Below are 15,123 nucleotides of genomic sequence, written 5' to 3'. Positions count from 1 at the left end.
AGCACATAATAACAATCCAGGCCTACCCCCACCCCCACCCCCTCAAGAGGCAGAGAGGCCGTGGGGAAGGAAGCTGTGCTTCTCCCCGTGGGCTGGGGCCTGTGGCGTTTTGTTGGCGCGGCTGAGGGGCGCTAGTTATGCGCCTCCTCACCGCTGCGATTTATTTGTCCCGCTTGCTGGGAGCGGCTGGGTGCTGACAGCCCTGCTCTGGACCGCTCTGGAGTCTCGTAGGAAGAAAAGTGAGTAATGGGTGTCAGCGTCCTCGCGGATAAGCCCCTGCGCTTTGGAACGCAGCTACCTCGCTTCGCCGTGCGCGGGACTGTCCTGTAGTGAAAGGGGAGGCCGAAGCTGCAAAGTTAGTCTGGAAGTTCGTAGTTCCTCTGGAGTCAGGTTAATTACGCTCGTTCTCAAAATCATCCTTCCTGCATCTCGATGTTTTGACTCCGTGGTCATTGCTAGGTCTGTTAACGGAGATGCGTTACCCGATGGCGAGTGGTGACTACTAGAAACCGCCTTATGAAATAATGACCATGAAGGTTTTTTTCTAAGTGTCGACGATAGGCACAAGTTAGAAATCCTGGATGTTGAATTATTTCCTAATAGTATTTCAATTCACTTAAGGCTTTACCTGAACGAAAGAAAATAACTTCGAAATAACTAGAATTTCTCTCTGTTCTACTTTTTCTTTCTGCCCCGCCTGCAAGATCTTATTGACAGAATTAAGACAAATCCTTGATTAAAGAGTTCAGACTCGAAGATTTTGAGGAAACAATTGGCTGGTGAAAAAGCTTGTGAAGGCACTTTCCAAGTTTATATCACTCATATATTTTAGGTTTCAGTGAATGAATTGTTTCATGCTTTGTTGGAATTACTGCAGAAAAGGAAGATTGTAATGGTAATGCTTGGTCATTGAGAGCTTTGTAGTGATCAGTTGGGCCCCTCTTTCATAAGCTTGGGTTGGACATCAATGTGGCAAAGACATACTGTCCTTACCTTTCATAGCCTAAGCCTGAGGCTACCATGGATTAGCTGTAAATCAGAGCATGTATGTCTTCTAATGAAGAGATGATAATTGGGAGGGAAAAAAAATCTGAAATTAATTTTAATACCCCTTTGTATTGTTTTAGCTTGTATTGTTTAGTTACAAATTGTTATTTGTAACATTTTGCAAATGTAAATTTGTAACTTAGCATTTTATGTTTAGTTTTCTAACATCTACCTTTGTTGTTCTCTGCTGATGATACAGTTGAGTCAATTTTCTGTCTCATTCTAGACCAGAAATAGTGAAGAATAGTTTCACATTATTTATAGTCTTCTAGACTGTGGCTAAGAGAGACTGGTGCACAGAAGAAATGTTAGCAAAGTACTTTTGGGTCCTTAAAAAGAGGGTCAACTATTCACGGAGCTAGGGATCTGTGTTTCACCTTACTTTGTATATTATTTCCATCTTGACCCTGATCTGGTATTGCGGAGAACGCTGTTGAATAGGATTTGCTGTTCCCTCCCACCTCTCAAGCAGTTCTTAGTCAAACAGTTTAGAATGCTGTGACAGAATCAAAGAGAGGCCTGTAACTCAGCATTCCTGCTCATAGACGTTTTAGGGGGAAAATTAGATCATCAACAGAAAAATGTGAAAGTGTATTTCAAGCAAAAGGCATTTTATATTTAAATATGGGCCAGTAAAAGTGTGATCCATATAGGAAACTGCAAGTAATCACATTTTATCCCAACTCTGATATTTAAGAGGGGAAAAGTTCCTCAAAGGTGGGATTTACATGATGTGATGAAAACTAGAGGAAGGATTTACAATATAATTAGATTTGCATAGAATTTTAACAATACTTATTAACTGCCACTTAACATTACAGTTACAGGTAACTTTATTCAAATGGTATCTCTTTTTGTTCAAGGAGCTATCCTAGATAGAGTCAAACAGAATTAATTTTGGGATATTTGTTTTTGGACCACGTGTGGCAAAGAACTGTACAAAGGGAAAGCCATATTAGAAATCCTGTATTTATTTTCCTCCAATTTACTGTTAATAGCAATAAATATTTTGAGGCTGTAATGTTGGAAAAATCAGGTTAGAAGCAAACTTCTGAAGAAAGGTGTGAATTACAATATATGTATAATTTAAAGGTTATTGGGTGACTTTTACCAGAAAACAGAATAACTTAGTTGAAACTCTGTGTTCTGTTTCAATAATATCTCTGTTACATAATATTGTAAGCAAACAGTACATATTCTACTCACATTCCATTTGGCTGGTCATGTGACCTGTATAGATAGCATGTCAGGTGGGGTACATTTCCTGCCCACACTGTATTTTAGAAGGAGAAGAATGGATTTTAGTTAACAATTGGTTATCCATCACAAAGTTTCTCAAACTTGGCTGCACACTGAAATCTTCTAGAGAACCAAGAAATTAATGGAGCCTTGTGTCAGAGATCCTGGTTTAATTGACTGTAATGGTATACCTGGGCAACAGAAGTTTTAAAACTTCACCCATGTGATTCTAACATGCAGTAGTTTAAAATTCACTGTTCTATGGTGCCACCTTAAAGGTTGATTATGGTAAAATGTTTATAAAATATGCTCAAAATGATGGTAATAGCAGCTGTCACTTGTTGAATGGGTTCTAAATTTTGTTGCTGTGCTGTTATATTTCCCTAACTACAGTCCTGCTATCAGTCTCATTTTAGAAATGGGAAAACCAGCATGAGAGGTTAGATAATGCCCCCATTGCCACATAGGTAGCAAAAGACAAAGCTTGAATTTATCTAGGAAAGTCCATGTTCACTACCTTTAAGTCACAAAGCTTTTCAGATGTGAGAATATCATCAGTTCCTTGTTTGGCTTTGAGAGTTAATAATTCCCTAAATTACCGAATTAGTTTAGGATTACCTTATAAATTGAGTAATCGGTCTAATTCCCTCCCTATGTCCTACCTTACTCCCATGCTCTTTGCTTTGAGGAGCTCCACTTTCATAAAGGAATGTAGTGTTATTTGCACTCTTACTCTTATCCATCATACTCTCATACATGGTAAGAACAGTTCTGGGATTATTTTGCTAGTCCCTAAGCAAAACCAAATTTCCTCCAGAAATCTAGCCTTGATAGACCAACCCTAAGTTTACCTGTAGGTCTGTGAGAATAAAGAAATTATGGTTACAGGCATTGAACTTTGGGTTGATATGTTATTATACAACATACTTGTGATGATAGTTACCTGATGAGATGGCATAACCTATCTTCTCAGAGTTCCAGCAGAGCGACCCAATTCTGGGTTCCAACCTGACCCCTGAGGAGAACTTCTTATATTATTCTTATATATGATAAGAAAGGAGATAAGATATTTGAATCATAGTTTAAAATAGATATTTATTGGTTATAGACTGTCACTAGTATTCATAAACTGTGCATAGATTAATGTATTGACATCCTTATAATTAAATCAGTCTGACATAATTTGATAGACTTCTTGTAGCTATGTTTAAATTTGCCATATCCATTATAGTAGTCACTATTCACAAATACTTTTTGAGCACTTGATATTAGTGATAATAAAGAGTTGAGTTTACAGTATAATTTTATTAGTTAAATAGCCACATGTACTTTATGAAATTATACACAAGAAACAACATTCTCCTTTTGAGTCAAGACTACCGTGTACCTAAATAAAAGTTCCATCAGCAGGGAAGGGTGAGTAGATCTTAGGTAGGTAAGTAGTTTTATTTTAGTTTCTTTTATGGCCATCTGTCTATTCAGATTTTCTATTTCTTGAGCCAATTTTTATTATTTATATTTTGTTTGACAATTTTACATATTGTCTCAGTTTATACATATTATCTCAGTTTTCAAGTTTATTAAAATAAACTTGCTATTAATAGCCCCTGGTTTGTTTTTGTTTTTAAAATAAGCTTTAAGGTATAAATTACATGTAATTCAGCGCATTTAAATGTACAATTTGATGAATTTTGACAAATGTGTGCAATCATATAATTACTAGTAGAACATTTCTGTCACCCTAAAGCTTTCCCTTCTGCTCCTTTGCTTCTATCACTAGGTTTTTGTCTTTTCTAGGATTTCATCTAAATGAAAACATATAGTATGTAGTCTTTCAGATATTTCTTCTTTCACTTTGCATCATGATTAAACACTCACCCATGTTGTTGTATGTGTCAGTTTATCAATTAGTACATTACATTTACCCATTCTCTAGGTGATGAACATTTTGATTGTTTGACTTTTATTAATAAAACCCATGTTTTCACTTCTCGTCAGAAAATATCAACGAGTGGGATTACTAGGGCAATATATATACAAAATGTGCAGAATTTTTCCAGGTGTCTAATGTATCAGAAATGTACCCTCAGTCTTAAATTTTTACTACTCTATTTCATATACAGTTTCTTGTTGTGATTTGTGAATTTATTACTTAAATGAATGATAATGTTGTAGGCATTTTCCTGTTTTTGTTTTTTGCTTGTATGTCATCTTTGGTGAATTACCTGTTCAAAATTTTGTTCAGTTTTTAGAAATAAAGTTACTTTTCTTAGCTATTGATATGGAGAGTTCTTTATGTATTCCACATACAAATCCACCATCAGGTCTTTGTCTTAGGAGTGTTGTCTCTTATCTTTGGCTTGCCTTCCATTTCCACAATAGTGTCTTTTGAAAAACTAAAGTATTTAATGTTGATAAAGCTTTATTTATTATTTTAGTAGCTTCTGCTTTTTGTGTTAAATTTATTTTTGCCTAATATCACTTAGTTTCTCTCCTGGTTTTTTGTTTGTTCCCAAAATTTTTACAAATTTAGTTTTTATATTTCAGATTATCATGCATTTCAAGTTTTTTTAAGGTAGTTTGAGGAAAAGGATGCGATTTACTTTTTTTTGCATCTGGCTAGCTAATTATTGAAAAGGAAACTCTTTCCCCATTGACTGTCTTTGAATTTCTTTTCAAAAATCAATTGGCCATACATGTGTGGATCTGTTAAAGGACGCTTAATTCTGTTTCCCTGATTTATGTTTATCTTGATACCGTTGTCCCGTTGTAGTGATTACTATCACTGTAGGTCCTGGAGCCAGTATCTTTGTTGTTTTCTTTATAAAATAAAAATTCCTGTTGAGATTTTGAATTTGATGAAATTTGTACCAATATTAAGGAATTCATATCTTGATAGCTCATTTTTCCAGTTCATAAACAAAGTGTGTAGTATACTCTATGACACTATTAAAATATTTTTCTTCCCATGTAGCCTTGAAAATAATCCAGAATAAACAGGTTTAACCCCCCCTTTTTTTTTTTATAATTATCAGAGAAATTTTAAAAGAGGAGAAAAGGTCTGTTTGCATTTGCATATATTTTTTCATTCAGTATGCTTTTCATTCCTTATGTAGGTAGAGTTCCTGTAGTATTATTTTCTTTCTCCCTGAAGACTTTAAAATTTCTAAATTCAATACTCTAGAAGGTCTACCTTACTTTAGATCTACAGGTGATAAAATTTTCCTGGCTTTTATTTGTCCTTTCCCCTCTACCCCCGCCCCCTTGCCTTCTTGTTTTGAAAGCTTTTTTTCTGGGTTTAAAATGTTAGTTTGGGAGAAGTGTCTACATCTGAGGAAATAATTAACTAAAGAGATATTTTTGCTTTCTAGCAATTTAATCATATACCTTTTCTTGTTACCCTTGAGTGTACTAGAGGTTGGTTTCTTTAAGCATCTTGTTTCTTTGGGTTTATAGTTTTTATCAAATTTGGAAAAGTTTTCATGCATCATTTCTTCTATTTTTTTTCTTCCCTTCTCTACCCTTTCTACTAAGATTCTGTTCCAAGTGTGCTAGACTGCTTAACATTGCCCTGTCGGCCTGTGGTGCTAAATGCCTGCCAGTTTCCACTTTGTTGCTCACTATTATCTTTTTTTGCAGCCCCAGGCCTAGTTTGATTTCTAATACCAAGTCCACCACCATTTTTGTATGAAACCCCTCTTAATGCTTGCATCTTTTCTGCTAATACATTTATATTGTTGTTTCACTGTTCATTTTTATTCCCTCTGTTTATTATTAAAAAATGCAATATAGTGGCCTGCTGTTACTGCAGGAGTAAGTCTCAGTGCTATCAAGCTATCACTGGCCACTGTGGCATGAGTTCCATCCCCAGCCGTGGAGCTGACCCATATGGTGCAACAGACCTCTCCTGTCTCCCCTCAGCAGGGTATTTCAGTAGATCCAACTGTTCTGCTCCCCACTCAGTCCCTGGTAAATTCTCTCACCCCAGGTTCCTCTAGCCTACACCCCACTTCTCGTATGCATAATAAATAACAAAAGAATGCAATAAAGTTTGTGGTCATCTGAGATTTCCCCATGGTTTGGTTTGTTTTTAAAAAGGACTGTGTGTTCCTGAATTGTTTCTCTAAACTACATTTCTCATTCTTTCCTAGATTTGGAACAGGGTGGTTAGGGATAGAGGTTAATAGGAGTAGGTGGCTGTAGAATACGTTGTACTCAAGTAAGCATTGAGAGATTTTCCTTATTGTCATGCTATTCACTAAATGTACTTTTAGAATTTATATAAAAATTAATGATTGTTAAATATACCCATTGAAGACCAGTAAGACTATTAGAATTTATATGATACTATTTATGGTCATTGTGCTTTTTAACCTTGCCTTAATTAAAAAAAAAAAATCCATTGCTTTGTGTGTATCTGAAGGTTTCATGTTATATGTGTGAACATTTAGTTGATGCTGAATTTCCCATCTGAGTACTAAAGTCCCCTCTTAGAGTGCCTGTTGTTACATTTGTTTTCTAGAGTTCACATTTATCAACCAAGAGAGGCTGAAAATGAGCAGCCGAAGGAAGCGGGCTCCTCCAATGAAAGTAGATGAAGAAAAGCAGCAGCAGCTTTGCTGGAATATGCATGAAGACAGAAGAAATGAACCTCTCACCCCAACTGAGCATGGTCATCCCTGCCAAGGTTCAGATTCCTCTTCTCAGTACCTCATTCTAGATGATAGCCTCCAGGAAGAAGTGGCTCACATTGATAAGAAGAGGTGTGCAGAGATGGTGAGCATCTCAGAATCACTTAGTAAAGAGGAAACTGGTAGCATTTTACCCCCTTTGTCTGTAAAGCTGAATATCGTGATTTCTCCCCATCACTTCGATAGCTCTTGGAAAGCATTTCTAGGAGAATTAACTCTTCAGCTTCTGCCTGAACAGAGTTTAATTGAAAATATTTCTGAAAGGACTTTCACACTGATGAGTTCAGAGTCAAGCAATAAGTTCCTGATCTATGTTCCTTCAGAAGGGGAAGATGTAGAGAAACAAGAAAAAGGACTCAAAGAACCAATCAGTATTTGTAACAAAAGTATACAAGTGGAATCATCCTTCAGTGGTGAAATGTTAGACGATTTGGGGTGGCTGCAGAAGAAGAGAAGAATAAAACTTTGCCACAGGCAAGAAGGCAGTCACGTTATCAAGGTACTCATTTTCTGTAGTTTCTTCTCAAGTTTTTGACATTTACAGTCCATTTTGAAGTTATTTAGAAGTAAGGTCTGAAAAGGAAGCAGTAAGTTTATTTTATTATAGGGAATAACTTACTTGGAATTTGTAGCCTTTATAATAGCTTAAATATGTGCATGATAGCCAGCCAGTCGAGGCTGTCCTTTCTCATGGCTGTCTTGCTTTTCAGTTCTATTCTCAAAGACTTGTTTGGTGCTTACCATCTCTTCTGCTTCTTGTAGTGATTCTTTAATCTTTTCCCTGCTTGCCTTTTCATCTTCTTCATCTGCCTTGTCTCTGGAACTGTATAACATAGTGCAGACACGACACCATTTTTACTTCCTACAGAACTACATGTCATCTGTCTACTTCTGCTCTATCCTACTTTTTACTTTGTCCCAGAAATTTCAAATTAATGCATTTCCTTTATATCCTTTGCTGTCTTTCTGCATCTTTACTGTTGTTTTCACCATTCCTTCTGTTTGGGATTTTCCTTCTTCCCAATTAACTCCTGGTCATTCTGTACATTCAGCTCAGATATTACTTCATCTAGGCAAATCTTTTCTTAACCCCTGTGAATGGTGTTCCATAATATCTGATGCAAATGTTTGTTTTTGCTTTGGTCATGTGTAGTATACTTACAACTTAGTATACTTAGAACTTATATCTTTCTCCCTCACTAGAATAGACATTCATAGCCAATAAAATGCCTGACACCAAACATATTTGTAATAAATGAATAAATTAATATCATTCATTTCATGCTCTATTTATTACCCAAGTAACTTTATGTGAGTCACTTAGATGTTCTGATTTTAGCTTCTTTCTATATGAAATGTAAAAAAAAAAACAACAACAACAACACTCTTTTTACGTCATACAACTTGAGAAGCAGGTATTCAATTTAAGCAAATGAATTTTGTAAAATATGAACAGGTTAATATGCCTTCTCACTAAAACATGAAAGGAAAAGAAATTCTAAGTGGTAAATGCACCTTTGCTCAATTAAAAACTGTGTTAGTTCTCCCACATTAAAAAGCAATTACATTAATAGTCCCATTTATAGTTTCAGAATTGACAGAAGGAAATGAGAAAATTTAGAAATGTTAGATTTTAATTAATTCTCCCTTAAACAGTGAAGCTATGCAATCAAGTACTCCCTTCTTTGCTGATCGTGAGTGCCAAAATCGTGACTTTAAAATAATAAATATATGGCGTATATGTCAATGTTTTATCCATATCCCCAAACGCCTAGTCTTGATCTGTTCTGTTTTCTGATTCTAATTTTCATAAATATTGAAACATTTATCTATAGTAAATTGTCTCTCAGTGTACCCAGGGAGGTTACAAATAATAATCAGTATAACCTCATTACTTTTTCTTGCATAATGCTGGTGAAAGAATATGGGAATCTCAGTAAGTACGGAACAGGTTCAGGACAATTACAGCTATCTCAAGTTGACATCTCTCCATTTTGCAAATGGGATTATTTGGGTCAAAAGTAAACTAATTATTTTCCTTGTTTGTTTGACTCCTAAATATCAATGTAGTCAAAATATTTTGACTACAAAGTTTCATACATTGATTCACCAGAATTAAGATACCTCATGTTTATTAATGCTTATTTTCATTTATATTTTAGTTATTGATCTAGTGGTAGAGTTCCTAGATCTAACTGTACTTAAGAATCTTGGCATGGGCCTCCCTGGTGGTGCAGGGATTAAAGTCTCAGTGCTGTCAAGCTATCTGCAGCCACTGCAGCATAAGTTTGATCCCCAGGCAGAGGGCTGACCCACATGGCACAGCAGACCTCTCCTGTCTCACCTACTGCTTCCCTCAGCAGTGTGTTTTAGTAGATCCTGCTGTTCTGTTCCCCACCCTCTCTGGTAAATCCCTTCACCAACACCCATCCCTTTGCACCTCTGGTTTACACCAAAGTTCTTGTGTACATAAATAGCTAAAAGTAAATCTTTAAAAAGAATAATCCTGGCATGTGCGTCTCAATCTTTTTGGAAAACCTGCATTCTTAACTAATTTCATTAGTTACTCTAATGCTCTTCAAGTTTGGAAATCTTGACTTGGTAAGTAGAATTGATGTTCTGGTCATATTTGTTCCTAGTTAGGAAAGTAATGTTTTTTTTCTAGCAATTTGAACAGTGTGTTGCATACAATAAACACTTCATTTGTGAGTAATTTACTACTACTGAAAGTAAAAAAAAAATAGGTGGTTTTGGTAGCCATGTGTTTGGTGTTTGTGGGACAAATACTCTGAATAAAAACAGCTATGGGAAAATATGTTTTTTCATGTCCTTGAGGAACGATATAGCAATTAAAGCTATCCCTATGTTGGTTATTCTTTGTAGGTTGGAATTTATCTTTTGGAAGGTGGCCTAGCAAAACTAGACTTTCTGAGTGATGCAAATTCAAGAATGAAAAAGTTCAATCAGCTTATGAAGAGAGTGATGGAAAAATTATACAATTTTATTATTCCAGGTAATTTTAAAAATAAACTTTATAATTGTTATTACTTAGGAGTTGGGATTTCCCTCTAACTTCTTTGTACAGTTTTCAAAGAAAAAGCTAGTACACCATAATAAAAATTAAACAACCTTCATGAAATCACTGTCTGACGAATTATACTTACATGAGATACCCCCATTAATTTAATTGGTGTTTTATTTGCTTAACACTGTTCCTGACTATAGTAGGCAATCATGATAGGTTTGTGAGTCAGTATGCAGAGACTAAAGGCACCTGAATTTACTGCGTTTTTTGTTTATTTGTTTGTTTTGTTTTGTTTTGTTTGTATTATTTCTGTGTTTATTTTGCCATGGCTAGAGACTTTTGCTGGCCTTTATTCAGTCTCTCCTTTGCAGCCTAATAAATAATATCAAGAGCCTGCTTCCCTTAAAGATCAGTTAGCTTTGTTCTGTTTCCTGGAAGACATTGCATTCTTGGTCAGTACTATAGTTTTAGTGTTGTCTGCTTTTGGTTCCCAAGGGAGAATGTAGATGGCTTGATAAAGCCCACTAACACAGTTCTGGAAAAGCAGCTGAAATTCTCCAAATTCTGCACATACTGGGTCAGCACTGTGTCAAATGCAAATTATAGAACATATTCATACTGGAATATTTGTGAAATAAGTTTCTAAGTTTGATTTGTCTCTGCAGTACATTCTTTGCAAAGCTTCATATTATTAAGCAAATTATTTTGTATGTTAAAGACTTAGAAAGTTGAAGGAAAGACTTAGAAGAAGGAAAATTGCTTGTTTCAGAATTGAAAGGAATACTTCCAAGTACATCTGACATTTTGTAATTGTGATAAGAATCTTGCCTGCTGCTCCCCTCAACAGTGTACTTTGGCATCTGCCTGCTGTGCTCCCCACTCCATCTCTGGTGAATCCTCTCCCTGCCCCTGTACCTCTGGCCTGTATACCCCAGTTCTGTATGCATAAATAAATAAATATTTTTTTTTAAATTCCATTACTCTGCATTGAAAATTAATCCAGTTCAAAATCTTCAAAGGAAAACTTCAAATTTGTTGTCAATACTAGATATTATAGTAACAGTCTGAAATAATTAAGCATGTAATATCGCATTAACTGTAAAATTTTGAAAATCTTACATGACATTTTTTTTTTAAAGATTTCTTTATTCAACCAGAACTGGAGTACAGGCCAGAGGTGCAGGGGCAGTTAGAGGCTTCACCAGAGACAGAGTGGGGAGCAGAACAGGCTGACCAACGAAGTATACTGCTGAGGGGAGCAGCACGCAGGCCAGGAGAGGTCTCGCCATGTGGTCACCTCCGGGGCAGGCAAGGATCGAACTCATGCAGAAGTGGCTTAAGCTTCTTTGTGCTGTGCTTTACCTCCGTGCCACCAGGGAGGGCCACATAACATTTCTTTATTTAAAAAAGTAAATTATATATTTGGTGGCACAAGCTTTTTTACCCTAAAATATATGAGATAATGTCCTCTTAAATGCCTGTCCTTTTTCAGCATAGGGAATAGAATTAGAACCCTTGTTTTACTAGTCAAAAGATTATGTCTGTCTGTGGATTTTTGTTAAGATGTAGAAGTGAAATAAATTAACCTTTATAAACTGCAGATGATACTCATATTCAGTTTCTGAAATGTTTATTGAATATCTACAATGTACAAAGCACTTGCTAGCTGCTCTGAGGAGCTACAAAAACAAAAGATCCTCTGCCTTCAAAGAGCATTTCAGTTAAGTGGGAAAGGGGAAGATGATACATAACAGCTGCACTACTAGACAGTTTGCAGTGTATTGTATCTCAAGTATTAGTTTGCACCAGAACACTATTTCTTAGTAAAAATAAAAGAAAATGTCATGGAAAATGTAGATACCTTGGATGGGTATTTTTTGATGAGTAAAAAAGAAGGGAATAAGGCATTACAAGCACAAAACACAGCAAGGTACTAGAGTTGGTAGAGCTCTAAGCATGTTCCTGGAATAAGTATTGCTTGTAGTTGTCAAAGGTGAGTCTGGTTGTTTTGAGTTAATTTACTGTTTGATGTACAGATGTGTTGGAAGAGGATGAGGAAGAATCAGAGAGTGAACCAGAAGGACAGGACATTGATGATCTCTATCACTTTGTGAAACAAACACATCAGCAAGAAACACAATCCAGCCATGTGGACGTCCAGCACCCTGCACTGATTCCTGTGCTGAGACCGTACCAAAGAGAGGCGGTCAGTTGGATGCTTCAGCAAGAGCAATTCAAGCGTCTTCCTGCTAGTGGCAAGTATAAAATGATTAAAGAAGACAAAAGTGATCACAGAGGAATTATATTAGCAACATTATGGCAGTACATTTATCTTTAAGCAAATTATATTGCAAAGATCAGTGGTATAGAATGGTATTACTCTAACCAAAATTATTTTCTAAGAAATCCTTCAGAATTGAAATCTGACAAAATTCATTTATGAATTCCCTCATACACGAAAGTTTGAACTGAGTTTTTTACCAAAAAAAAAAAAATCTGCCTTAATTAGACCTTTAAAAATTGAAACGTTTTAGGACAATATTCCAATTAAAAATTGTTTCTAGAAATTGATTGGGTAGGAATCTTGCTAAAACATCACAATTTAATGATGAATGTTAGCAAAGTAGGGACTGGACTTGATCTGTAACTCTTTTACCACACAAAATAAATAAGTTGTCATTTATTTAGTATTTTCTTGAAAGTAGCATATTCACTCATTTATGCTGTTTCTTTATGAACATTTTTTAAAACAGATGGACACAAAATGAGATTTTTATGTGATTCTAGAAAAAGAAGTACTGATTTTTTCTTTCTATATAGTTTTGATTTAGTTAGTGATTTTGTTTCTCCCACTTGTTGAAGTTTACACTTTTTTATCCAACAAACTTCATTTTTCTTAAACTTTTTGTTTTCAAAAATAGATATCAATTCATAGCCAAAATTATTTCATCCCATCCCCCCCCCTTAGTCTGAGTTATTTTGCAGCTATCCCACATATCATATCATTTCCTCTGTTAATATTTCAATTGTTTTATTAGAAGGTGAGGGTTTTGTTTAAAGAGACATAAAGTCATATGTAGTAATAAATTTTAAAACAATAATGCCTTAACATCACCAGGTCTTTCTTTACTACTGTGTTCTCTTTTGTTCAAATCTGAAACCAGAAAATATCCCTAAAATTATTTACTGTCTATTATTTTCTTTTAATCTCATTCATTCTGTTTTCTGTCTTACAACTTGTTAGTTTCACATGAATTATATTATGTTTTCTTGAATGAAATTTAAGTAGTTTTAAGGGGTAACACATGTATAAACTGCACAGATCTTGAGACACTGTAGTATGTTTTACAAGATCTGTGCATGTATGTATCCAGCAAACTACTTAAGACATAGAACTGGACCTGTCCAAAAATAACCGGGAAAAGTAACCACAAGATAGCACCATACATCCCTCATGAGATATGAAATGTGGCTGTCCAAACTATTACATGCTACAACTTTAAAAAACACATTAGATTTGAAGTACCATAAAAATAGTAAAATATCTCATTAATAATTTATAGTCCTTGTATATTGGTGATAAAATCTTGGTTATATTGGGCTAAATAAAATGTTAAAATTAATTTTTTATTTTTCTCTTTTATATTTCTATTAGAGTGCCGACATAAAATATTTCCATCTGTCCAGAAAATTCCCTCATGTCCCAATCAGTTCTCCTGCCAACTTCTTCAGGAGGCAAGCACTGTCATCATAAATTAGTTTTGCCTATTTTTGAAACAATAACTAGTATGTCAAAATATGTACACTTGGGGTTATGGGGGAAATTGACTTCTTTCAGCATACTGTATTAGATTCATCTATGCTACATGTATCAGTTTTGTCCATAGACTATAAGATTTTGTTGCTAAAACCTCCATGTGTTCTTTTGCCCTCTATGGTTCCCATAAATTGAAACTTTTTATTTTTTAATTTATTATTCACCAGATAACCCCTAAAAAAGGCAACAAAGAATTATGTGCTGTCTCATTTGTGGTTACAGACAGACTTTATATTTGACAGTTCAATCAACTTAAAAAATTACAGGGAGGGATAGATAAAAGAAGATTCTGGTCAAAACAAGCTCTGTACTTGTTTTTACTGTTACAGTTTCAGATTTTTTTCCCCCTCCATTAAGTAAGCCTTTCCTCCTACTCTCACACCCATGTAAAAGGTTAGATCTTCTAGGGTAAATGTACAGCCCACTGGCATATGTCTTTTTAGTTATATTTAGACATCTTTTGGGAGAATTTATAAAAGTTAAGCTGATTTCCTTTACTGGGTAGTCTCTATGTATTACTTTTCCTGTTAATCCTCTGCTTTTCTGACTTCATCACTTAGATGAAAAATATTGGTGCCCACAGCAAAAGATATTAGTAAATATTTTGAAGTAGAGACAAGGAAAAGCAGGATCTTAATCTTGCCCTTGGGTATCTGTGGTTCCTGGGTATCCTGATGGATTATTTTTTGTGATTCTTTGGCAAAAAGGAAAATAAAAATTGATTCATCTGCTTATGTTTTTCTTTAGAAAATGCTCTGCACTTCTTATGGCGAGAGATTGTTACATCTGAGGGTTTGAAACTCTACTACAATCCATACACAGGCTGGTAAGACAAAGCTTTAGGTGATTGGTATTGAAAATAAATACCTGAAAGCCAAATGAGACTGGCAGCATATCTATGATAGTATCTCTTAAAGGAATACCAAGTAAAAGTCATGCTGGACATTTTTATGCATTGAATATACTTGGATTAATAGCATTTTGTAAATTTCAGCCAATTAATGCAGTATAATAGATTTAAAGTATATAATTATTGACATTAAAAGATATTGTAATTCTAAATAAGAATGTCACCTTATATGTGAGTTTTTATATTTTTTCATTAAATTTGTCAGTTTTAATATAAGAAAGTTTTAGGGATCATTAAATATCATTAGCGAATTAGTAGCGATTGCCCCTTTTATTCACAGATTAATTAAGGACCCAGAAATGAAGCAGACATGCCCCCTTTAATTATCAAAGAGAAAAAGCGACAGGTAGTTCTCAGTACCACTCCTCTTTCTGCAGACTTAAGTCATCAGCTC

At 35.1% G+C, this 15,123-nt stretch overlaps 1 protein-coding gene across 1 annotated transcript in view; it reads left to right on the top strand.

Moving 5' to 3' along the window:
• SHPRH (SNF2 histone linker PHD RING helicase, E3 ubiquitin protein ligase) overlaps positions 1–15,123 on the top strand; it is a 69,392-nt gene that overhangs the window by 418 nt on the left and 53,851 nt on the right. The window contains exons 2-5 of the mRNA XM_004673916.2: positions 6,809–7,476; positions 9,861–9,990; positions 12,039–12,257; positions 14,567–14,645. Coding sequence (XP_004673973.1) covers positions 6,841–7,476; positions 9,861–9,990; positions 12,039–12,257; positions 14,567–14,645 — 1,064 coding nt within the window. The 5' untranslated portion in view covers positions 6,809–6,840. The remainder of the gene's footprint in view (positions 1–6,808; positions 7,477–9,860; positions 9,991–12,038; positions 12,258–14,566; positions 14,646–15,123) is intronic.

The sequence above is a fragment of the Condylura cristata genome, unplaced genomic scaffold (genome assembly GCF_000260355.1).
Source record: "Condylura cristata isolate star-nosed mole 26May11 unplaced genomic scaffold, ConCri1.0 scaffold00001, whole genome shotgun sequence".
In the NCBI taxonomy this organism is placed as follows: Eukaryota; Metazoa; Chordata; class Mammalia; order Eulipotyphla; family Talpidae; genus Condylura; species Condylura cristata.
The sequence above is the reverse complement of the archived record's forward strand: the minus strand, read 5'-3'. Positions and strand labels throughout refer to the sequence as shown.